Raw genomic sequence first — 25,435 nt, 5'->3', positions numbered from 1 at the left:
TGTACCCTTTCTCTCCTATCTTTTAGCCAGTTACTGATCCGTGAGAGGACCTTCCCTCTTATCCCATGACCGATTACTTTGCTTAAGAGCCTTTGGTGAGGGATCTTGTCAAAGACCTTCTGAAAGTCCAAGTACATTACATCCACTGGATCACCCTTAACCACATGTTTATTGACATCCCCAAAGAAAGATTTCCCTTTACAAAAGCCATGTTGACTCTTCCCCAACATACCGTGTTTCATCTATGTGTCTGATAACACTGTTCTTTATTATTGTTTCAACTGGTTTGCCTGGTACTGAAGTAGAGGACTATCTTTCTGGATCTGAAATAAGAAAAAATTGCTTTGACATTCTGTAATGCATCTCTCTCAAATAAATCTTACATTAATTTATGAAACTAGCAGCACTGGCTCTGGGGAGTGACTATAGTGAGCAAGTACTTTTTTTTCTTTACATGGTGGACTTGCACAAGGATTGCACACTACTAGTCTATGATGGAGGAACAAATACAGTTGGTAACCAGTAGGTATTCTGCCTATTGATCCATTGTTTGTACTTCTGTTGTCAAAAGCTGATGCTGAAGTCTTGGATGAGTCACATTAACTAGCATTCAAAGCAAGGAATTTATTAAAAAAAATTTTTTAAATGTTTTTGAATATTGGTAAAGAAGGCTGGACATGAAACAGAAGAAAATGGGCACTACTGAAGTCTTCAGCCACGTAGGAAACAAAGTCCTGCTAATTAACAGAGAAAAATGTATTTGTATAAATAGTGCAAAGGGAGATCTTGCCAGCTATGAAGAAACTCTGAAAGCAGTACATTTCAGACAGAATTATATAATGATTGGTTCTAGGTAGGTACTTCATAAACTACCGTTTGTTTGTTTTTTTCCTCTTTGTACTATACAAATATTTCCATTTGTGAAAATGAATAAAAAGTTTTATAAAAAGTCTTCTTGTGACTGGATTTTATGTAGGCATCTTAGATTATTACAGATAGAGTGAGTGATATAACTGTTAATAAGTTTCATATAATCATTATGAGAACTGATTTGTTTTCAGATTGTAAGGGAGATTTTTAGTTGGAGTCAGGTGCCTGTCTGATCTTTGTGTCTTTGAAAAACTGCCTCTTTAAATCTCTGGGGCAAAGACTGTATTTTTGCATATCGTATAGTGCCAAATGAATTGTTGGCACTAAATAAATAATTATTGTACTGTTTCATTACAAATAATCAAACCTTTAAGTTGTAACCTTCCAAAATAATCTGCACTGATTTTAAAAGTGATTTTTCCTTAGTCTTAGTCGCATAGGGTACTGTCCAGAAGCAATAATAATGATGATTAGTTCTTTCACATGTCTTTGATGAAATGTGTTGAAAAGACTGGGAGTTTAAGGTAGTCAGAAAACAGTGTAGCAGTGTTGAATTAAATTAAACACTATTCTGCTTTGCAAAATTTTAGATTCTTCTAAGGCAGAGTCCATTATGGTTTCCTAATATGACTTCATTGTATTTTCACTAGTTTTTCCTTTGTCAAGCCTATAACGTCTGATTGAGCTAAAGTGTATTTCTAGAAAGACGTCCAATCCTGATATAAAGACTTAAGTGATGGAGAATGCATCATATCTCTTGGTAAATTGTTCTAATGGTTAATTACACTGCCTTAAAAAAAACTTATTTCTAGCCACAATTTATGTAGCCTCAGTTTCCTTGTAAGTTGTTCTGATGGCAGCTAAAGATCATCTGGCAGTCTGAAATATTTCTCTGAAGTACAGAAAATAAGAGATTGGCTCTATAGTCTCCACTATTTCCCTCAGTTCAGGCCTCTGTTTCTCTTTTGTTTCTAAATAATCATTAATAGCTTTATTCTCAGTACCTCTCAAAGCATCTGTGTGATGGCATCCAGAATTCCCTGCTTTCTCCTAGTCTTTTCTCTCAGGCCTGGTCTACACTGGGGGGAGAGGGGGGAGGGATCGATCTGAGGGTATGTCTACACTACCCACCGGATTGGCGGGTAGTGATCTATCGGGGATTGATTTATCGCGTCTAGTGTAGACATGATAAATCGATCCCTGATTGCTCTGCCATCGACTCCTGTACTCCACCGTGGCGAGAGGTGGAAGCAGAGTAGACGGGGAGCGGTGGTAGTCGACCCTGTGCCGCGAGGACACGAGGTAAGTCGACCTAAGAGACGTCGACTTCAGCTACACTATTCTCGTAGCTGAAGTTGCGTATCTTAGGTCGATCCCCCCTGGATCGATGGCTGCCCACCGATCTGGCTGGTAGTGAAGACATACCCTCAGTCTTGCAACGCTTGGATCTCCATACTGTTTAGATTATGCCCCTTAAGACTCTGTTTCCATTTTATATAGATGCATCCTCTTCACTGATCATATCTAATTATGCAAACCTGCATTGCATTTTGCTTCTCCCTGGAACTTCCAAACACCTTACTACATCTTGGTAGCTCCACAGGTGTCTAGTTTCTGGCTCTCTAGTGACTGTTCCAATTAATATGAACAGTTAGCAGTTTATTTTAATTTTTTGCCAATAACTTAGAACACTGCCGTAAAAATTGGTAGGCTTGAGTACATGAAAGTTTCCCTCTGATTGTCTCCCAGAGTTTCTTCCAAGGTTTTATTCCTTTTTATGAGCTTCACTGCTCTGAAACTCAAACATAGTATGAAGCTGATGGTGTATGTACAAGTCTCTCAGCTTGTTTCTGTTGAATGTAGTAAGCCAGATTTTCATAAGTATGAAGGCTACGTCATCATGTTCACAAACCCCAATAAGGGCACAAATACCTGCAGTTTAGGATGTGCAATTTTGAAAGTTTGACCCTTTGGTCAGTCTCTCTGGCAACCTCAGCAAGATTTGACTGCATTTTATTCTCTTCCTTCTACTCTCCTCCCATTTATTAACTGGGCAATGATAGTTTTATTCTCATTCCTTTCTAACCAAGAAACGGCAGTTTTTCCTTTATTCTTTAAATCTTTTGGATTGAAAATTGCATAACTGATGTATCTCAAAAAGTAATTGGTAATAGGTAATCCTCATCAAGTGAGGGTTTTTCTAGTGGGATCAATAGGGATCTGTTCTTCATCCCATGCTATTCAATATTTTTATGAATGCTTTAGAATTACATATGAAACCATTGCTTGTAAATTTTACAGATGGCACAAATATTGGTAAATGACATAGACAGGTCACTGATACAGAGCATTCTAGATTGCTTTGTGATAACTGGGTTGAAGCAAACAATATACATTTTAATATTGCCAAAGGCAAAAATTCATAAATGTAGGAATAAAGGAACTCGGTCACATTTCCAGAATAGGGGACTGAGACAGAGGTGTTGAAATGAATGAGCAGAAAGAAATGAAACGATTTGTACAGACAGCATATGGAGACATTGTGGAGCAGGCCCACCTCAGAACTGACTCCCCTGATTTTCTTGTTGAGAAAGGTAGTCTCATGATGGAAAGGCACCAAGGAGGCTTGCAGGGGCACACCCTCTTAGATGAGGCCTACCTTCTCACTGAGATAGAGGAAGCTGATAATTCTTCGGACAGTGAGACGGTCGCTCCAGGAGATGGGATTACAGTTGGGACACAAAAGCTAGGCTGCATTGATAGGGAGTTTGATCATCAGGAATATAAACAGCTAGGTATATACTGATTGTAAGGTAACTTTCACTGGCTTGCTTGCCAGGTGTAAAGGTAGCAGATATCAAGAGACAGACAGACAGACTAGTGAGTGCTAGGAAGGAGAGGGTGATGAATTGGAATGTCTGGAAATGGAAGAGGGCCTTGATATAGTTGGCATTACAGAAATGTGGTGGAATGGCAAAAATTGGTGGGACACTGGAAATATATGGGAAAGGCAGACTAGGCTAAAGAGGTGGGGGAAGGTCATTGATAGGATTCCATAGAACATAATGTGATATAATTCTGAGTGGAGTGAATCACATATACACCGCTATCTTGATATAACGCCACCCAATATAACACGAATTTGGATATAACGCGGTAAAGCAGTGCTCTAGGGGGGCGGGGCTGCGCACTCTGGTGGATCCAAAGCAAGTTCAATATAACGTGGTAAGTTTTTTTTGGCTCCTAAGGACAGCGTTATATCGAGGTAGAGGTGTAGTTGAATCTATATGGATGCAAATTCCAATCTGTGAAAATACAGATATTCTTGGTGGTAGGGTTGTTGGATGTTGTGGGTGGATGTTGTGGCACAAGCAACAGCTTGGGCTAGCTGCCTACGCCTGCCTAACCCCCTGGGTCTGAGCTTGGGTACTAGCCTGAGCTGCCTCCCATGCCACAATGTCCACACTGCTATTTTTAGCACATTAGTTCAGCTCAAGGTAGTGTGAGTCTCTCTACCTGTGCTGGGAATCACACCTGCCAACTGCATTGTAGCATACCCTGAGTTCACAATATAGTAAGAGAGATCAGAGGCACCATTCTAACAAAATGATAGTACTTGGGGACTGCAACCATTTACATATGGATTGTTTAGAGAAACAGTTTTTCAATGCTTTCAGCAAGTGCTTCTTAGAACAGCTCGTTCTAGAGCACACAAAAGGAGAGGCTGTTCTTGACTTGGACTTAAATAATATACAGGAGTTGGTTCAAAAGTAACAGTAACTGAGCCATTAAGTAATAGTGACCACAATTTAATTATGTTAAACATCCAGTTGGGGAGGAAAGATAGCTAAAACTAACTGATGCTGAACTTTGAAAAGGGAAAGTTCAGTAAAATGAGGGAGGCAAAGTAAAAAGAAAGGGAAGTAAAATCCTTGGATATGGCCTGGATGCTACTTTAAGATTACAATAATAGAGTCTCAGAATGCATAAATAGCTCTGAACAAAAAGGGAAACAGGAGGGTAAGAGTGACCCACCATGACTAAATAGCAAGGTTCAAGAGGTTGAGTTGACCAGAGTTTCCTCAAACTTTGGAAAATTAACCCTAGTGAAGCCAGTAAGAGGAGCATGAATTACAGTAGGAGAAAATTTAGGAGGGATGGATTTCAAAGAGGAAATAGCTAAAAATATTATAAAAAGCACAAGAAATTTCTGTAAGTGTATCACAAGTAAGGAAGTTAAAATAGAAGATTTAAAATAAAAAAAGATTTAACATCGATATTACATTTCTTCAAATCATTAGACTTCTCAAGGTAGCGTTTTGGGATTCTTGTTTTGGGATTCTTGTTTAGTGTTCATACATGGCAGGTTTAATAATTTCTTAAAAGAAAGGAAATTACTGGACTAAAAACCGTATTAAGATCGAGAGTACATATCGGTAATCTCAGGATATAAAATATTACAGGGATGTTGTGATTATTTCAGAAACAAGTAGTTCAAATCCAGGAAAGCTAGAGTTAATGTATTTCCATATTTTGGGTTTCCTGTGTTTGTAATTCTTGTTCTGGGGATAATTTCAACATCCCTGCAATGTTTTATACCCTTAAGTTACTGATATATGCTCTCAACCTTAAGTCTAAACAGATTTTTGTCTGGGATTATAATAGCATTTTTTTCCCTAGAAGCTAGGCGTCTATCCCTTTATTTGAATTTTGTGGATGTAAAACTGAGGACTTTTGCAGATCTGGTAGAACTTTTTGCAAAAGTAACGGTGCTGTTCTTAATGTAATTAACTAATTTGGAATGTGGGTATGACATGTATAGAATGTGGGCAGGATATATGGCTCCATAAATATACCTGTATAGTTGGTTTATATTTTTCTTCATTTCTTCTGTTAAAATGTTATCATGCAGTGAATGCAAAACACAGAAAGGCTGCTGAGTTCCAACCCAGAATGCACTTTTTTTTCATGGTGGGCACTCAGTCAATTGCACTAAATTGATGTAAAGTTATTTGAGTCACATATATTGATTTTTATTTTTCATCAACAAGTTTAATATGTAAGTATTACATCATGCTGGTTTTAGTTGTAGTTTTGTTTGGTTCTAACAAGTTATCTTGATTATTAATACGATAATGGACACTGAATCAGAAAGATAATATTAATTTGGTTTTACCATAAAACTTAAAATGTTCTACTCTGAAAACTAGTTGAAAAAAGGCATGCGGAATTCCTTATATATTTATTTTTTTCAATGACTTTCATATCAAATTTATTAGTTGTACAAATAAAAAGATGGGGGATATTCTAGATACCAGTCCTATAGTATTTCACAAAACAACTGGTGTATAAGCAATTCTTGAAAAATGTTTTTGAATTGTTAACTTCTATATGAACAACCACAAGCAAGCATATTATGGGATATTAGTTAACTTCTCATTGAAAGAATAACACTGCTAACTTCACAAAATGCCACCAGTAATGGCTATGGGGAAAGGCACTTTGGAGTCATACAACTGTCTGGGGTTCTCCCTCTCTTGACATCAGGTTCTATCATGTCTTGTTAAGAGTATTCCTGCTAACATTACTGCTAGATAAGCTTTCAAACCAATTTCAAATTTCATAGCAGTGGAAAAACTTTAAAATGGACTGATATGATGAGTGATGTATGGAAGTAAAGTGGATTAATTATACTTGTTCATTCATTACTTCACAGGTACTGTAAGAATTGAAATGTTCAGGAACATGCAAAATGCAGAAATCATCAGGAAAATGACTGAGGAATTTGATGAGGTATAGTATATAAATATTTACACTGAAGAGTTTTTGAAAACTGGAAATATAAGAGTGCAATATATTTTCCTTCAAAACAGCATAATTTTGTTACACACTGGGGCTTTTCAGAAACCACCGGGCTTTATTCTAATGCAGGGGTAGGCAACCTATGGCACGGGTGCCGAAGGTGGCACGCGAGCTGATTTTCAGTGGCACTCTCACTGCCTGGGTCCTGGTCACCGGGGGGGCTCTGCATTTTAATTTAATTTTAAATGAAGCTTCTTAAACATTTTGAAACCTTATTTACTTTACATACAACAATAGTTTAGTTATATATATTATAGACTTATAGAAAGAGACCTTCTAAAAACATTAAAATGTATTACTGGCACTCGAGACCTTAAATTAGAGTGAATAAATGAAGACTCGGCACACCACTTCTGAAAGGTTGCCGACCCCTGTTCTAATGGATAAGCAATATCTCAGTAGAAGAAACTGTACTGACTGAGAGTAGAGAGACAGATGAAGTGACAATTTAAACAAGTAGATTAAGAAGTTAGAAGGTTGCATTGGTATAGAAAAAGTATATGCAGAGACTAGCAGAGGAGTAGGAAGAAAATACTAAAAAATGTGTAAATGGTAGTTTCTAGAAACATTAATCAGACACACAAAAGGACACTTAAAAAACAATTATCTCACACCACTGAAGTCAGATGTACTTATGCAATGGGAGTAGGATTAGGCACTGCTGGTTAAAGGATAGTTACAGCAAGGGGTCACAAAAGGAAGGGTTCTTGCCTAAGAAATCTGAGGTTATTTTTATATCATGGAGTTTGATGTTTGTGTTTATTTTTATATATTATATATATGTATAGATAAATAAACAAACACTTTCAGCCTTGAATTGGTTAAATGTTCAGAGAGTAGGGGGCAGGGAATCAAATGGTTAGTGACAGCTGAGAGATATCCAGTCAAGAGTTCTTGAGACTCAGAAGGAGGAGAATCAGTGTTGGAGAAGGGAAGCTGAAGAGTGGGGGAGGAGGACTGGAAGGGAATGAAGAGGCAGGGCTTTTCAAATGTATTTCTATATATGGCGGGGACACTTAAGGGAAGTGGGAGAATAGATCATTTATATGGGTCATATAGCAGCCTTTAATCTTTGCCTCATTAAGTATTCAGTAACTCAGTTATTTCAAGATCAGTGTTTTCTTTGTCCATCATCCTTCCCCTTTCGCTTCCAAACGTGACTTGACATGAAAATGGTTTCTCATAATGAGGAGATAAGGTGGGTGAAGTAATATCTTTTATTGGACCAACTTACACAGAGTTCTTCATAAAGATAGCATTCTGAGGCTTTTAACATGTATCCTACTCCAACAAAATAAGCATGGTAATATGCATCACATATGAAATAAGCCTTGTAAGATGACAGACCCAAAGGGCATGAGATCAAATGGAATCGCGGAAGTTAGGCATAGAAAAGTCCTATCAGATGACTAAAAGTTGCAAGCAGTGAAGTTTCCACCACTTCCTTTGGGAGACTACTCCACAGTGTAATTAATTTCACACCAAGGAGGTATTTCCTGATATTCAACTTACATTTTGTTTCTCTAAATATAGCATCAGTACAGGATATTTAGTCATGGGATTCATACTTCCAGTGTAAGACAGAATCATTTAGCTGAAGAGTTTGGAAGATTCCTTGTTTGACTCTTTGAGGTACAGAAGTGCTAGATAGTGCTAGATAATAGGTACTTTCACTATTTCTGTCTCTAGAAACATACGAGTTTCTTCTTGATCTCATTCAGTGAAGGAAGTCCCCAAAGTAACTATAGCTTGACACCAGGGACTGCTGCTTTGGCTCTTTGCTGATCATGCAGTCATATCTTTCTTGCTTTTAGACATGCCTTTTCACTTAGATCCATAATAATGTAATTGTTTTTGTTGGCCTGTGATGCTTTACTGAACACTCTGGGTCTGTTGATCCTGAGAGTAAAGGCCTGTTCAGCCCTGTGATTCATCTGCAGCTCGTCTTGCAGCAGCCACTTCATTTTTCCCGTTGGAGTATTTCCATGTTTTATTAGTTGTTTCATGGTATTCAGAGGCTTATTTTTCAATGCCAGAACTTTGCCATTTGTTTGCCCCTTCTTGCATGTTTTTCAGCACGTTGGCATATTTTGTCAGAGGTTTAGTGAATGTTGTTGTTGTTTTGCGTCACCACAGACTTTCAGTGCTACTTACTTTCTGCTGGTTGTTTTGGAGCTCTCTCTTGGTCTTTTGCTGTCGTTTTCCTCAGTGCTCCAATATGTATTTCTCTCAGTGCTTTCTACTTTTTAAGATTGTATCTGCTATCTCAGTCCCTGTGAAGGAAGGAAAGTAGCTCAGTAGTTTGAGGTGGAAATATTTCAATCATGGATGTGCATCCTCTGTACATCGGTCTGATTCAGGGAGGAGTGCGCCTTCCACTACATCCAACTCTGATGCTGACTGAACCACCCCCACCAATCCCATGGCAGGACCTACTCGGGAGATAAAGAAGCTCTCCCATAAGCATAGGACTTAGCCTTCCTCCAAATCAAAGATGAACACTCCCTCCAACAGCTTGGCCCAAGGAGACAGAGTATGTTCCAAGTCCCACAGGCATGAGAAAAAGATCCCATAAACAATGGGATCCAGAGAGATCTGGAGCTGTGGCTGCACCTCAAGAGATCTTTGCTTTGCTGGATCCAGAGTCTCCCCCTCCATCAGGTCCCTCCACTTCCAAAGAGATCATATCCCCACCCTGGGACATGCCTATGATACTGGGTCCCTCACCCTTTGCTCCTATGTTCTACACTCTCCTGTTGGCTCCAATAATACTGTCATTAGAATCAGTCTGCCTTTTCCTCTTCTGATGAGTTAGAACTGGGGGAAGAACCACCCTTACCATACCACTCCTGTGCACGATCACAGAGACCAGTATGTCCATGCAACAACTGCTTCTTCATCCACTCCAGAGCCACTGGTATCCAATCCTATGGGGACCCCCACAATCTCAGGCGGATCCAGCCTGTTGGTCATATTGGGGACCCTGGGCACAATATCTCCCCTCCAGCATGCTCGATCCGCAAGAGAACCGTCACCGGCTTCCCCCTTGAAGGATCATTCCAGCAGGGACATGGATCTGATGGTGGAGGAAGAACTTTCTAGCCCAGTCACAGTGGTTCCACTGGAACTAGCAAGATTCCCTTCCTTTTCACCAAATGAAGCAGTGCTCCCCACCTGGTGACTTCAGACAATTCCAGGTGCTTTTGCGGAGAGTTGCAGGGTACTCTTGGTCAGTGGCAAACATCAATGCTGCCTCTACTGCTTGGGAGAAGCCCACATTGCATCCAGGTGCAGTATCTGTCAGTACTTCCCTAGGCATGCCTGAGAAGGCTGGGCTCTCTTTCTTCCGAAGCACCTTATGGAAGTCACCATGAGGCCTCCCTCGGACCCAAGCTGGCCAGGGGATCCACTCTGTACATCGGCCTGGAACAGCCAGGAGCATGCCTCCTGCTACTGAGTCTGGATCTGGTACCAGTCGACTATGGGTCTGTAGACGAGTGGACTCACCCCTGCAGCGCCTCCTGCTGGTTACTTCTGGGAATTGGCTCGTTCCAGCTCGAGCACTCTCTGCAGGCTGGTGATCCGCCTGTCCTCTGGCCCCATGTCCCTCCCTGGACCCGGTTCCCTTTTACCTGGGGTGCTGCCCCTTGGCAGTAACCCCTTTCTCTCAGGGTCTCCCCTCCCCGGGAAACTCCCACCCACTATCCCCACCTCGTCTCAGTATACGGCTACTGCCAGTCATTGTCTAGCCCCTGTGCCCTGGGAGCCCTTGCTCATCACTGGCAAGGTTGGGTTTGGACCTGCTGCCTTGGCCTACCCCTGGGCTGTCCTCTGCAACCCCTAGTACCCCGTGGCCTTATGCTAGGCTGCAGCCTGGGGCTTTCCAGGCTGGAGCTCCCCAGCTCCTCAGCCTGTCCCCAGCCCTGCTTCACTCAGGTACTCTGTCCTTAGCTCCCTGCAGCCAGGTCCTTCTTCCTCTACAGGCAGAGGGAGACTCCTGAGATCCTGGCTCCCAGCTTCTTTATACAGGCCTGCTGTGGCCTGATTGGGGCGTGGCCCAGCTGCAGCCAATTCCCAATCAGCCCAGCTTAGTAGCTCCCAGCCACAACTTTCCCCCAGGGCTGTTTTAAGCCCTTCAGGGCAGGAGCAGGGTAAGCACCCTGCTACAGGACCCCACTCCGGGACCTAGTTGGGAGGTAAGGAAGCAGGCCCATAAATGTGGCATTAAATCTTCCTTGAAACTGAAGAAAGGGGATGCTCCTTCCATGATTTTGAGTCACGGAGAGGGAACGCGCTCTAAAGCACATAAACACAAGATGAAGTCCCCCAAGCAATGGGATCTGGTGGTCCCGCTTACCAGACTGCAGGTACTGTAGACATCAGCATCCCATAAAGTGTGGAATCCATCCAGTCTGGGGAAGTCCACTGTTCCGCCACTAGTGCTGTGTAAGGAGAGGGCACCCTTAACACCAGGGAGATCAGGAAAAGCATTCCAACACCAAGATGTCTTCACCTTAGAAGAACCAAGATTGCCACGTTTGCTGGGAATCTGCACCTCTAGGGAGACTGTTTCTCCCACTCATGACATCACCATTACAAGACCCCTCACCTCCTGTTCCAATGGTCTCCACATCTCTGAGGGAACCAGAGTCCACGTTTTCATCCTCGGAAAAGTCGGGCGATGGGCAAGGACCATCCATCTCCTACCACCAGTACAGGTACTCCAGAAGACCATCTATATTGTGTCAATATCCTCCATATCCACCATGGGGCCCACCACAACATTCTCCAGATCCAGCATACTGGCCCTGTTGGGGGCCCTGTCCCAATACTCTCTCCCTCTCCCCCCAAACCTAACCTGTCCAGTCCTCAAGGGAAACTTCACCTGCCTCCCCATTAAGGGCGCCTTCGAATAGATGCTCAGAGATGATACTGGAAGAGGAGCCTCTTAGCCCGGTTCCAATGGTGCCACAGAACTGGAGAGATTTTAATCTTCCTCACCAGATGAGGCAGTAACCTCAGCATCCCCTTTGCCTCCAGATGACTTCAGAAAATTCCAGGGCTTCCTCTGTAGAGTGGCAGGAGCTTCACATCCCCATAGAGGAAATCCAGGATACATAGCGTAAACTCCTGGATATCCTTCATTCATCTGCACCAACTAGAGCTGCTTTGCCAATCAATGATGCCATCCTCGAGCCAGCTAGGAGAGTAGGGCATACACAGGCATGCCTGCCCCCAAATAGGGGTTCCAGCTAAGTGGTCTGAAATTCTTTTCCTTCCCTCTCTCCCCCAAATTCACTTGTGGTCCAGCAACACCCACCTTTCACACTGTGTAACAAGAGGACACGAAATTGGACCTTTCAGGCCACAAGGCCTTTTCCTTGGCCAGCCTTCAATTCAGGATTTCAAACCATCAGGCTTTACTAACTAAATATGATTTCCTGAATTATAGCAAACGAGTAATTTACTGAAAATCTTCCACAGCAAGACTGAGCTCACGTCTAGGTGATCATGGAGGAAGGGAAAGTGGTGGCAAGAACAACGCTTCAGTCAATGGTGGATATATCTTGCAGGTCTATGTCTTTCAACATAGTTATGTTGAGGGAGTCATTGCTCCACTCCCTTGGTTTATGCAGGGAGGTACAGAACACCATCAAAGACCTCCATTTTGATGAATCTCATCTTTTTAATCAGAAAGTGGATGATTCACTTCATACCCTCAAGGATTCCAGAGTTACCCTGCATTTGCTGGATATTTATACACCTGCCCTGAAGAGTAGGTTCTGCTGCCCACACAATGCTACAAGTCCTCCCAGTTTTTCCACCAGAGACCTTATGAGCCTCCACAGAAGCAGTAGAAGATACAGAGATCCTGGCCCCCAGGACCACTTTCACAGACTTCCTCCACATAGATGCAACCCCCAGCTAAAAGATATATTTCTGGAATATTCTCAAGAGCCACCAACCACCTTGCCTACCACCATGCGACCACCCTCCCCACTTCCCTTTTCCCCTAAGCTTAAAGTGCAATAACAGTGGATAAATGGGAGCTAAATGTCATCCACCATGGGTATATGATTGAGTTCATCACACTACCTCATCCGCAGCCCCCCTGGTCACTCCTCAGGGACCACACTCATGACAGCATCTTCACCCAAGAGATGAGTGCCTTATTGCAATGAAGAGTGATAGAGTGCATTCCTGTGGAAAAAGTTCTATTCAGCTTGTGATGAAGTGGGACTGTTCTTAATGTTTCCTCTGAATACTGTGTGGGTGCCTCAGTTTCCCCTATGCGTTTCTTAAGTCTCCAGCGTGCATAAATGGTCAACACTCTGTCTCCTGGCAACAAATGGCCAGGGCCCTTCCCCCCCCCCCCCCCCGCAAGGGGATGGCTAAAGGTAAACAAAGGGATCAGGTGACCTCCTGGCCCGGGAAAAAGACAAAGGCCAGAAAGGAAGGGCTGGAGGGGGTTTCAGTTTGGAGATGGCTGGGGACGGGAAATGAGGGCAGACGGGGTTGTCTGGCTCGCTGGGACGCAGAATGGACCCAACTGAGGGGTCCTGTTCTCTGTACCTACAAGCTCTGTTTTAGACTGTGTTCCTGTCATCTAATAAACCTCTGTTTTACTGGCTGGCTAAGAGTCACGTCTGACTGTGAAGTTGGGGTGCGTGCAGGACCCTCTGGTTTCCCCAGGACCCCGCCTGGACGCACTCGCTGTGGGAAGCGCACAGAGGGGCAGAGGATGCTGAATGCTCCAAGGTCAGACCGAGGAAGGTGAAGCCGTGTGAGCTTCTTGCCCTGAAGACAGTCTGCTCCAAGGGAGAGGAAGCTCCCCAAAGTCCTTACTGGCTTTGTGGGGAGCTGTTCCAGAGCATCGCCCGGGGACTCCGTGACACAGCTTACTTCCTGATATCCAAGAACAAAGGCGGATGGAGACCAGTTTTGGACCTGCAGTTTCGCAAGTCCAAGTTTTGTATGGTCACACTAGCAGCGGTCATCCCATCCTAGAAAAAGGCATGTGGTTGCCTCTCGATATGCAAGACGCTTTCACATTGACATCCATCTGGCCCACAGACAGTTCCTGAGGTTCATGGTTGGCTTACCCTATTTCCAGTACAGCATTCTTCTGTTTGGACTCACCACCATTCCCAGAGTCTTCACCAAGGTTTTCTCCATCATGGTAGCCTACATCAGGTGTTATGGTGTCCTCGTATTCCCATATTTTGATGAATGGCTCCTGGCGGCATGATCCAGATGTGAAGTCCAAGTTTCAACCTCCATGTTCCTCGGTCTCCCTTCCTCCCTCGAGGTCAATGTCGAAAAATCAACCTTGGACCCCACACAATCCCTAGACTTTATAGGGACCACCATCGACTCAAACAGGGCACTCTGCCTACCACGGGATAGGTTCCACACACTGCAAGAACTCATAACTTGCATAATCAACAGTCCTTCTGTCCCGGTCAGGCCTTGCCTGTCCCTCCTTGGCCACATGGACTCATGTACATACGTCACTGCTTTCTCACAGCTCCACCTTTGCTGCCTCCACATGTGGCTCCAGATGGTTTATTCCCCCAAGCATCATGGCATGGACCTCGTGCTAATGGTTCCCCACAAGGTAATTTCATCCCCCCCAATGGGGGATGGACCTATGTCATGTCTTCATAGGGTTCCTTTCTTTACATCCTTCCTGGATAAGATTATCATCAGCAATGCACCCACTGTAGGCTGGGGAGCACAAATGAGCAATCACATGATACAGGGAACATGGACTCCAGGGGATTGCAGGAAAGGAAAGGATGGTCTCACGGTTAAGACATGTGAATTGTACCCTAGGGAATTGGATTCTATCTCTGGCATGGAGTCCTTATGTGATGCTGTGCAAGCCAGTTAAACCAAACTTTTCACAGGTGGTCACTAATTGTGCATACCTCATTTTCTGGGTGGCCAACTTGAGGCTTTTGGGTCTGATTTGCGAAAGAGCTGAGCATTCATAGTTGCAATTAAAGTCGATGGAGCTGTGCTCTGAACATATAAAGTGTTATGTATAATGCCAAGTACTATTAAAAATCAGGTCCTAGTCATCTCAAATAAGGCACTCAAAATTAATGGAAACTTGATCTCCCTGTGTCTTAGTTCTCCATCTGTAAAATAGGGATAATATCAGTTCATCTCACAGGGTGTTGTGAAGCTAAATTAATTAATGTTTGTGAAGCATTCGGATATTCTAGTGATGATCACCATAGAAAAGTCCATGAGGAAATTAGTAATTCTGTCTTCAGAGTAGGGTTTGAATATTGTGCAGCAAATAAAGTCTAGGAGCCTTAATAATAAGAAGAAAACAAAATATTGAATAGTTGCTCATTAAATGGTCAACATCCATTCTGTGCACTGAATAAGGCAGTGTCTTGTGGAAAAAATCGTATGCGATCATGTAATTAAAGACTGTATCTTAATGTATGTACAGGGGGAGAGGGAGTGAATTAAGGTTGCACAGGCGACCGGAATTCTGGCATTTCACAGCTTGTATCTGCTTGACTTTGGACCCTTAATAATTTTCTTTTAGGTTTTTGTGTGCATATTTGATTTGTATAGAGAAAATGCATTATTTTAATGTTGGCTGCCAGATAGTAATTGTAGCGTGTGCAGCTTTCTTTTTCAATACTAACAAGTTATTTGAAAATAAGAGTTTCACATCTGCTTATTTACACTGCACATTTCAGTCTGCTCTGAGAGAGGAGTCCTAAGGAAATAATAGCATTTGATCACAAAATTAAAGGCTGTATCAGAATGCATATGCACAAGGAAGCAGACTTAAAGCTCCACAGAAACTTTAATTTTGGTATTGCCTGGCTTTTGATCATAACTCTGAAACATTCAAGTTTCATAGGGTTGTTTTGATGGCATACGTAATCACTGATATTATGGAGAGACAGCAGTTACTCTGTAGTTAAAGCTGCCACTGGGTTTATATTTTACATGTACTCCTTTCACTCTGGAGGATAACAAAGCACTTACAAACTGTGTATGTGCAGTGCCATCAAAATGCAGCTATGTCTGAGTTGATGAGGTTGGGAGAATAGTAAGGGAGAGGAGACTGACTGAACTGAAGGTATCACACTCTCACTTCCACCATGTAATGACTGAAAAGTGGGACTAGGAACCCAGTTGTGTGCCCAGTGCAGTCAATAGTAAAGTTCCTGTTGCTTCAGTGGTGCAGGATCCAGCCCTAAGAGAAAGGGAAATCCATATACACAACAGAAAATCATGTGTGTTTTCCTTTTTGTAGAATACAAATTCTGTGTATAAAATAGGATTGAATGGAAGCATTTGTAATATAGAGTATAAATGTTTTCTCTTTTTTCAGGACAGTGGTGATTACCCGCTTACCATGCCTGGGCCACAATGGAAAAAATTTAGATCAAACTTTTGTGAGTTCATTGGAGTGCTGATTCGACAGTGTCAGTATAGCATCATTTATGATGAATATATGATGGATACAGTGATCTCTCTTCTGACTGGTTTGTCGGATTCCCAGGTCCGAGCTTTCAGGCATACCAGTACACTTGCTGGTAAGTAAGCACAAAGGGTGGAGTTTTCCATACACTCATTGGCCTAAGTGTCTCCACATTGAATTCAAAGGAAGTTTTACCATTGACTTCAATGGAAGCAGAATAAGACATATACTGAGGCTTTTGAAAATCACACTCAGATTCTAAATATCACACATTTCAATTGTACTAAAGTTCAGTTTTCCTAATTAAACACATGTACACTAAACTATAATATAAAAAGTAGGAATTCTTCAGTAGTATGGTTAAATATTAATAGACAATTGAGTTATTTTTCAATGTAGTTGGTTATAGTTATACAGTCTACTGTATAGCTTTTCAATTCTTATGGCATCTTTGTTTTAAAACATTATTTTCTATATGAATGTATTGCTTGAGAAAAATCCTTGACTGTCAGTCCGAAAACTGAAACTCTGCTTACCTACCAGCCATATGCAGTACAGGCAGTAGCAGTGCAAACTGTTACTGATGCTTCCCTGCAATGTGCCACGAACCTGTCTTAAAAGCTCACTTCATGTCTCTGAAGGTTGCCAGTTACAGTGAAGGCAGCTTTCTGACATAGACCCTTGTCCACAAAGGACTGAGCTGAGATTAAGTCATTTCACACACACCACTGAACAACATTCAATTCTTCTTCGAGTGATGGTCCCTATTGTATTAAGAACATAAGAACGGCCATACTGGGTCAGACCAAAGGTCCATCTAGCTCAGTATCCTGTCTTCCGACAGTGGTCAATACCAGGTCCCCCAAAGGGAATGAACAGAACAGGTAATCATCAAGTGCTCCATCCCTTGTCGCCCATTCTCAGCTTTTGGCAAACAGAGGCTAGGGACACTATCCCTGACCACCCTGGTTAATAGCCATTGATGGACCTATCCTCCGTGAATTTATCTAGTTCTTTTTTGAATCCTGTTATAGTCTTGGCCTTCAAAACATCCCCTGGAAAAGAGTTCCACAGGTTGACTGTGCATTGTGTGAAGAAATACTTCCTTTGGTTTGTTTTAAACCTGCTGACTATTAATTTCATTTAGTGACCCCTAGTTCTTGTGTTATGAGAAGGAGTAAATAACACATCCTTATTTACTTTCTCCAAACCAGTCATGATTTTATAGACCTCTATCAGATTCCTGCTTAGTAGTCTCTTTTCCAAGCTGAAAAGTCCCAGTCTTATTAATCTCTCTTCATATGGAAGCTGTTCCATCCCCCTAATCATTTTTGATGCCCTTTTGTGTACCTTTTCCAATTCCAGTATATCTTTTTTGAGATGGGGCAACCACATCTGCACACACTATTCAAGATGTAGGCATACCATGGATTTATATAGAGGAAATATTATATTTTTTGTCTTCTTATCTATCCCTTTATAATGATTCTTCTTCGAGTGATTGCTCCAATGCATTCCAGTTAGGTGTGCGCGCCGCGCGTGCACGGCTTCTCCGGAACTTTTTCCCTAGCAACCCCGGCGGGCCGGCTGGCGCCCCCTGGAGTGGCGCCGCCATGGCGCTAAATATATACCCCAGCCGGCCCGTCCGCTCCTCAGTTCCTTCTTACCGCCCGTGACGGCAGTTGGAACTGTGGAGTGCTTGATAGCTCTTCACGTCCCTAGCTTTCTCTAGTTCATTGTTGTACATAGTTAGCATAGTTAGTTATAGTTGTTCAGTTAGCATAGTTAGTGTTAGTTAGTTAGGCTAAAAAAGGGGGGGTTCCCCCTTTTTTTGCCTTAGCCGGTGCGGGCTCATGCCCAAAGCACCGGGCTTTAAGCCCTGCACGGGGTGTCAGAAACCGATGCCCGTAGGAGACCCGCACGACGCGTGTCTCCGCTGCTTAGGCGAAGGGCACCGAACTGACAAGTGCCAGATCTGTTTAAAATTCAAGCCGCGGACCCGCAAGGATCGAGATAGCCGCTTTAAAACAGATCCTCATGGAGGAGTCCCTCCAACCACCGGCACCGCCCGCGCCGCCTCCGCGGCCTCCTCCCGTGCAGGACACACCGCCGGCACCGACTGCGGCACCGCCGGCGAAGAAAGCGGCTGCGAAGACTCGGCACCGCTCCCTCTCGCCCGCCAGGAAGCAAAGACTGGCGAAGGCTTTGGCTCAGGCGCGCGTGCAGGACTCCGCCAAGGCGACTCCGCAGCCTGCAGCCCCTGTGGTGCCTCTGCACAAACAGTGCATTGCACCTGTGACTCCGGCGCCGCAAGGGCCGTCGAGTCCGGCGCCGCCTCGCTCCCCGGTGCCGTCCGTGGTCGAGCTTCGGCGGCCGTCGACGCCGGAGACGTTCGCCTCTGCGCGAGAGCTGATACAGCTCATAGAGGCTCCAGGCCTCTGGCCCCCGGCACCGCCGGCGCGGGCTGTCGTCTCCAGGGGAAAACCGGCGGCAATGGTCCGGCCACCCTCCATGGAATCGAGGCGTGGACGTCGGTCACGGTCCCGGTCTCGCTCCCGCACCGTCGACAGCTTGCCGTCCCGCCGATCGCGCTCCCGGCACCGCACCCCATCGCGGCACCGATCGCAGTCTCCTCGTCGGTCGAAGTCCCGGTACCGCTCCGTTTCGCGGTACCGGTCGCACTCCCGACGTCGCACCAGATCGAGGTCGCCACCAGCTAGGCACCGCCGGTCTCAGTCCCGGCACCGAGACTCCCGCGGACGCTCCAGGCGTCGCAGTTCGCACTCTCGGTCGAGCTCCCGACACCGGTCGAGCTCCCGGCACCGCGGTGATCATGGTCGGTCTCGGCATCGGAGATCTTACTCCCGGTCGAGCTCCCGGCACCGGACCAGCCCCCGGCACCGGCGCAGCTCCCGGCACCGGTCGAGCTCCCGGCACCGGTCGAGCTCCCGGCACCGTGAAGACCGTCGAGCGAGGTCGCCTTCCCAGCGCCGAGGGGAAGAGCATCCCCCGGCGGTGTGCCCTGGACCCTCTTTGGCACCTCCCTGGCCTTCCCGCCCTGAGTCGGTCGCCTCCGGCGCAGAAGCCTATGGGCTCCCGCCTCCAACGCCGCCAGCCCAGCCTAGCGGGGCCCAGCAGTGGGGTTTTTGGGTCCCATGGGCACAATATGAGTCGGACGCTATGCCTGCTCCGCCGAGGCCTCCAGCGGCCCACCGCAGAGTCCCAGAGGCATCGATATCCCGACCACCGCCATCCCCACCGCCAGCCGTTCCGGTGGTGCCAGAGTGCCCCTCCGAACCCCCAGCCCACCACGCGGTGGACCCCTCTTCGGCTGAGGTCGTTCAGGAGTTATCCTCCTCATCCTCTCCCGATGAGGCAGTGGCCGGCGCGGCATCAAGGGAGCCGCCCCCCGTTGATGCGAAGGCGCATCAAGACTTACTCCGCCGTGTGGCGACGGCTATGGACCTCCCTATAGAGGAAGTAAAAGAGGACGAGGACCCCATCACAAACGTGGTGGGGTCAGACGTGCCACTCCGGGTTGCGTTACCTTTTGTGCGCACGGTCCAACGAAACGCCACCACCATTTGGCAAACGCCCGCTTCCGTGCCTCCCACAGCCAGGGGAGTGGAAAGGAAGTACTCAGTCCCTCCATCGGGCTATGAGTACCTGTACGTGCATCCAACTCCGGACTCCCTGGTGGTACAGTCCGTTAACGATAGGGAGCGTAACGGCCAGCCGGCCGCTGCCCCAAAGGCGAAAGAGGCAAGGCGGATGGACCTTCTCGGCCGAAAGGTCTATTCTGCAGGGGGCCTGCAGATGAGGATCGGTAACCAACAGGTCCTCCTGGCCAGATACGTGTTCGACATACTCACGTCTCTGGCCAAGTTCACTGACCTCCTGCCGTCAACATCCCGCCAGGACTTCACCACAATGTTGGAGGAAGGGAGGCGGTCCTCTCGCTCCTCCATTACAGCCGGCCTCGACGCGGCGGACTCAGGGGCACGGACCTTAGCAACAGGGGTCACGATGCGGCGCATCGCCTGGCTCCAATCTTCCACCCTGCCTCCAGAAGTCCAGTTTACTCTCCAGGATTTGCCCTTTGACACCAAGGGATTGTTTTCGGAGAAGACGGATTCGCGGATCCAGTCGCTCAAGGACGGCCGGGTGGCGATCCGGACACTCGGGATGCATACGCCGGTTACGCAACGTAGACCTTTCCGCCCGCAGCCCTCCCGCTATCAGTCGCGGTACTGACCCTACCCGGCTCGGCGACCGGCCCAAAATCGCCGTCGCCCGTCGGGCAACCGCCGAAACCGGGGCCAGGCCGCTTCCAAAGCCCCACAGGCAGCGAAGCAACCCTTTTGATGGGACGCACGAGGGCTGCACATCACTCTCCCCTACGGATCCTCATCGTTTATTTCACAACCGCCTCTCCCGTTTTTTCTTGGAGTGGTCCCGAGTAACGTCGGACGGCTGGGTGCTCAGCACGGTCCACTCGGGATACCGTCTTCAGTTTGTTTCTCCACCTCCTTCCCACCCACCTTCCCTGTCCCTCTTCAGGGACCCCTCTCACGAGCAAGTCCTCCTACAAGAGGTCCAGACTCTGTTGAGCGTGGGTGCCATAGAGGAGGTGCCTCCCTCCAGGCGGGGCAGGGGATTTTACTCCAGGTATTTCCTCATCCCCAAGGCAAAAGGCGGGCTACGTCCTATCCTGGACCTTCGCGGGCTGAACAGATACCTACTCAAGCCCAAGTTCCGCATGGTCACCTTGGGGACCATCATTCCCTCCCTGGATCCGGGAGACTGGTTTGCGGCCCTCGACATGAAGGATGCCTACTTCCATGTCGCTATTTACCCCCCTCATCGGCGCTACCTTCGGTTTGTGGCCAACGACGCCCACTACCAATTCGCCGTGTTGCCATTCGGCCTTTCGACCGCCCCCAGAGTATTCACCAAATGCATGGCGGTCGTCGCCGCAGCACTGCGACGGAACCAGATACACGTATACCCGTACCTGGACGACTGGCTGATTCGCGGTCTGTCCAGACAGCTCGTGGAGAGTCAGATAATAGAGGTCCTGGCCCTCTTTCGGCGCCTCGGTCTTCTTGTCAACACCGAGAAGTCAACTTTGATTCCAACGCAGCGAGTCGAATTCATTGGAGCGGTCCTCGACTCCACGATGGCCAGAGCCTGTCTCCCTCGCGCTCGACACCAGACGATGGTCTCCATCATCCGAGACCTCGTCAGTTTCCCGACCACGACGGTGCGGTCATGCCTCCGCCTCCTGGGCCACATGGCATCGTGTACATACGTCACCGCATACGCACGACTTCACCTTCGTCCGTTTCAGTCCTGGCTCGCGACGGTGTACCGCCCGCATCGCGACGCCATCGACATGGTGGTCACAGTCAACAGGACGGCTCTCGACTCCCTCTGCTGGTGGCTCGACCCGGAGGTCGTGTGCGCCGGAGTTCCGTTCCACCCTCCCCGGCCATCGGCAACGTTGACCACGGACGCCTCTGCGCTCGGATGGGGGGCTCACCTGGGAGACCTCCACACTCAAGGCCTCTGGTCAGCAAGCGAGCTCACACTCCACATCAATGTCCGCGAGCTCCGAGCAATCCGTTTTGCATGTCACACCTTTCGGACCAAGCTGCAAGGCCGCTGTGTGACAGTATTCACGGACAACACAACAGCAATGTTCTACGTGAACAAGCAGGGCGGAGCCCGCTCGTCAACTCTCTGCAGGGAAGCGATCCTCCTGTGGGAATTCTGCGTGGCCCACTCCATTCACCTGGAAGCGTCCTTTCTTCCGGGAGTGCAGAACACGCTGGCCGACCATCTCAGCAGGTCGTTTCTCTCCCACGAGTGGTCCCTCCGTCCCGACGTTGCTCTCACGATCTTCCAGAGGTGGGGGTTTCCCCGGGTCGACCTCTTCGCCTCCAAGGCGAACAGGAAGTGTCTCCAGTTCTGTTCGTTCCGGGGGCACTCGCCGGGCTCTCTGTCGGATGCTTTCCTGTATCCGTGGCAGACTCACCTCCTCTATGCCTTCCCTCCGTTTCCACTCGTGCACAGAGTGCTCCAGAAGCTTCGGAGGGATCGAGCCACCATGATACTCGTGGCTCCAGCCTGGCCGAGGCAGCATTGGTACACCCTGCTGCTCGAGCTCTCCGTTCGGGAGCCCATCACCCTCCCGTTGTGGCCGGACCTCATCACGCAGGACTTCGGCAAACTCCACCATCCGAATCTGCAGTCCCTCCATCTTACAGCCTGGTACCTGCGTGGTTGACCCACGCAGAGAGGGGCTGTTCGGCGGCGGTGCAGCAAGTCCTGCTTGAAAGCAGAAAGCCTTCCACTCGTACCACCTACATGGCAAAATGGAAGAGGTTCGCGCTCTGGTGTGACCAGCAAGGGCTCAACCCATTCGTGGTACCTGTCCCTACCATCCTAGATTACCTATGGTACCTTAAGGAACAGGGTCTGGCGGTTTCCTCCTTGCGGGTCCACCTCGCATCACTGTCCGCCTTTCGTCCGTCGGTGGAGGGTCGAACCATCTTTTCCAATCCGATGGTCTCCCGCTTCCTGAAGGGCCTCGACCGCTTGTACCCGCCAGTACGTCGCCCTGCCCCGACCTGGGACTTGAACCTCGTCCTGGCCAGGCTCATGTGTCCGCCATTCGAGCCTATGGCCACGTGTTCTCTCCTCTACCTCTCCTATAAAACGGCATTCCTGGTTGCCATAACGTCTGCAAGGAGAGTCTCGGAGCTCCGAGCGTTGACGGTGGGCCCCCCTACACCGTCTTTCACGCTGATAAGGTGCAGCTTCGTCCTCACCCGGCCTTCCTACCAAAGGTGGTCTCGGCCTTCCACCTTAATCAGGACGTCTTTCTCCCGGTTTTCTTTCCGAAGCCCCATGCTTCGTCCCGGGAGCAACAGCTCCACACTCTCGACGTCCGTCGGGCGCTGGCGTTTTACATCGACCGGACAAGGTCCTTTCGGCGTTCCACCCAACTCTTCATCGCAGTCGCTGATCGCATGGGCGAACCGGTCTCTACCCAGCGCATTTCCTCCTGGGTGACTCAATGCATCAGGTCATGCTACGAGCTTGCTCACGTGACACCATGCCGACTCACCGCTCACTCTACAAGGGCACACGCCTCGTCAGCCGCCTTCCTGAACCATGTCCCCATCCAGGACATCTGCAGAGCGGCCACCTGGTCTTCGGTCCACACCTTCGCCTCCCACTACGCGTTGGTGCAGCAGTCTAGAGACGATGCAGCCTTCGGCTCTGCGGTATTGCATTCCGCCACGTCTCACTCCGACCCCACCGCCTAGGTAAGGCTTGGGAATCACCTAACTGGAATGCATTGGAGCAATCACTCGAAGAAGAAAGAACGGTTACTCACCTGTAGTAACTGTTGTTCTTCGAGATGTGTTGCTCCAATCCATTCCAGACCCGCCCTCCTTCCCCACTGTCGGAGTAGCCGGCAAGAAGGAACTGAGGAGCGGACGGGCCGGCTGGGGTATATATTTAGCGCCATGGCGGCGCCACTCCAGGGGGCGCCAGCCGGCCCGCCGGGGTTGCTAGGGAAAAAGTTCCGGAGAAGCCGTGCACGCGCGGCGCGCACACCTAACTGGAATGGATTGGAGCAACACATCTCGAAGAACAACAGTTACTACAGGTGAGTAACGGTTCTTTCCCAATGTTCTGTTAGCCTTTTTGACTGCCGCTGCACATTGAGTGGATGTTTTCAGAGGAGTATCCACAATGACTCCAAGATCTTTTTCTTGAGTGGTAACAGCTAATTTAGACCCCATCATTTTATATGTTTAGTTGGGATTATGTTTTCCAATATGCATTACTTTGCATTTATCAGCATTGAATTGATCTGCCATTTTGTTGCTCAGTCACGCAGTTGTGTGAGATTCCTTTGTAACTCTTCGTAATCTGCTTTGGACTTAAGTATCATGAGTAGTTTTGTATCATTTGCAAATTTTGCCACCTCACTTTTTATCCCTTTTTCCAAATAATTTAAGAATATGTTGAACTGTACTGGTCCCAGTACAGACCCCGAGGGGACACCACTATTTACTTTTCTCCATTCTGAAAACTGACCATTTATTCCTACCCTTTGTTTCCTATCTTTTAACCTGTTACTGATCCATGAGACGACCTCCTCTTTTATCCCATGACAGCTTACTTTGCTTAAGAGCCTATGGTGAGGGACTTGTAAAAGGCTTCTGAAAATCTAAGTACACTATATCCACTGGATCACCCTTGTCCACATGCTTGTTGACCCCCTCAAAGGATTCTAGTAGATTGGTGAGGAATGATTGCCCTTTACAAAAACTATGTTGACTCTTCCCCAATAAAGCATGTTCATCTATGTGTCTGATAATTCTGTTCTTTACTATAGTTTCAACCAGTTTGCCCAGTTCTGAAATTAGGCTTACTGGCCTGTAATTGCTGGGATCGCCTATGGTGCCTTTTTAAAAAATTGGTGTCATATTAGCTATCCTCCAGTCATCTGGTAGAGAAGCTGATTTAAATGATAGCTTACACATCACACTCAGTAATTCTGCAGTTTCACATTTGAGTTCCTTCATAACTCTTCGGTGAATACCATCTGGTCCTGGTGACTTATTACTGTTTAGTTTATCAATTTTGCTCCAATACCACCCCTAATAACACCTCAGTCTGGGAAAGTTCCTCAGAATTCATTTAGTTTCTCCTCAATGGCCTTATCATCCTTGAATGCTTCTTTAGTATCTTGATTGTCCAGTGGCCCCATTGGTTGTTTAGGAGGCTTCCTGCTTCTGATGTACTTAAAATTTTTTTGCTATTACTTCTTGAATCCACTGAGGGTTATATGCATGCACCATGCATCAAGAGCTGGAGATTTTGAAAGTAGTAGCAGCTGTTGGGCCATGCATGTGCCCTTGTGCCGCCTCATGGTTTTGTCCCAGGCGATAAAGGGCGGGGTTGACCGACCACCCCTCAGTTCCTTCTCACTGCCTCCCTTCCTCTCCCCTCTACCCTCCCGGGACTATGGCCAGGATTCCGGTCTTCAAAATCTGTGTTTCCTGCCCATGCTCCTTGTCTGAGTGAAGAACACCAGCGGTGCCACTACTGCCTGGGCAAGGCAGACATGGTGGCACACTGCACCATCTGTAAGTCCCTCCTGCCCTGGATCAGGGAAGCCCATGAGCTCTGCCTTTGCAGATATCTAATAGAGGAAGCAATGAG

At 47.0% G+C, this 25,435-nt stretch overlaps 1 protein-coding gene across 4 annotated transcripts in view; it reads left to right on the top strand.

The window, feature by feature from the left end:
• Positions 1-25,435, top strand: part of STAG1 (stromal antigen 1) — a 349,145-nt gene that overhangs the window by 148,069 nt on the left and 175,641 nt on the right. For all 4 annotated transcript variants that reach the window (XM_045030098.1, XM_045030097.1, XM_045030100.1 and 1 more), the window contains 2 exons: positions 6,587-6,663; positions 16,100-16,304. In XM_045030098.1, coding sequence (XP_044886033.1) covers positions 6,587-6,663; positions 16,100-16,304 — 282 coding nt within the window. The remainder of the gene's footprint in view (positions 1-6,586; positions 6,664-16,099; positions 16,305-25,435) is intronic.

Source organism: Mauremys mutica, chromosome 9 (assembly GCF_020497125.1).
Source record: "Mauremys mutica isolate MM-2020 ecotype Southern chromosome 9, ASM2049712v1, whole genome shotgun sequence".
Taxonomy (NCBI): domain Eukaryota; kingdom Metazoa; phylum Chordata; order Testudines; family Geoemydidae; genus Mauremys; species Mauremys mutica.
This window is presented reverse-complemented; position numbering and strand designations above follow the sequence as displayed.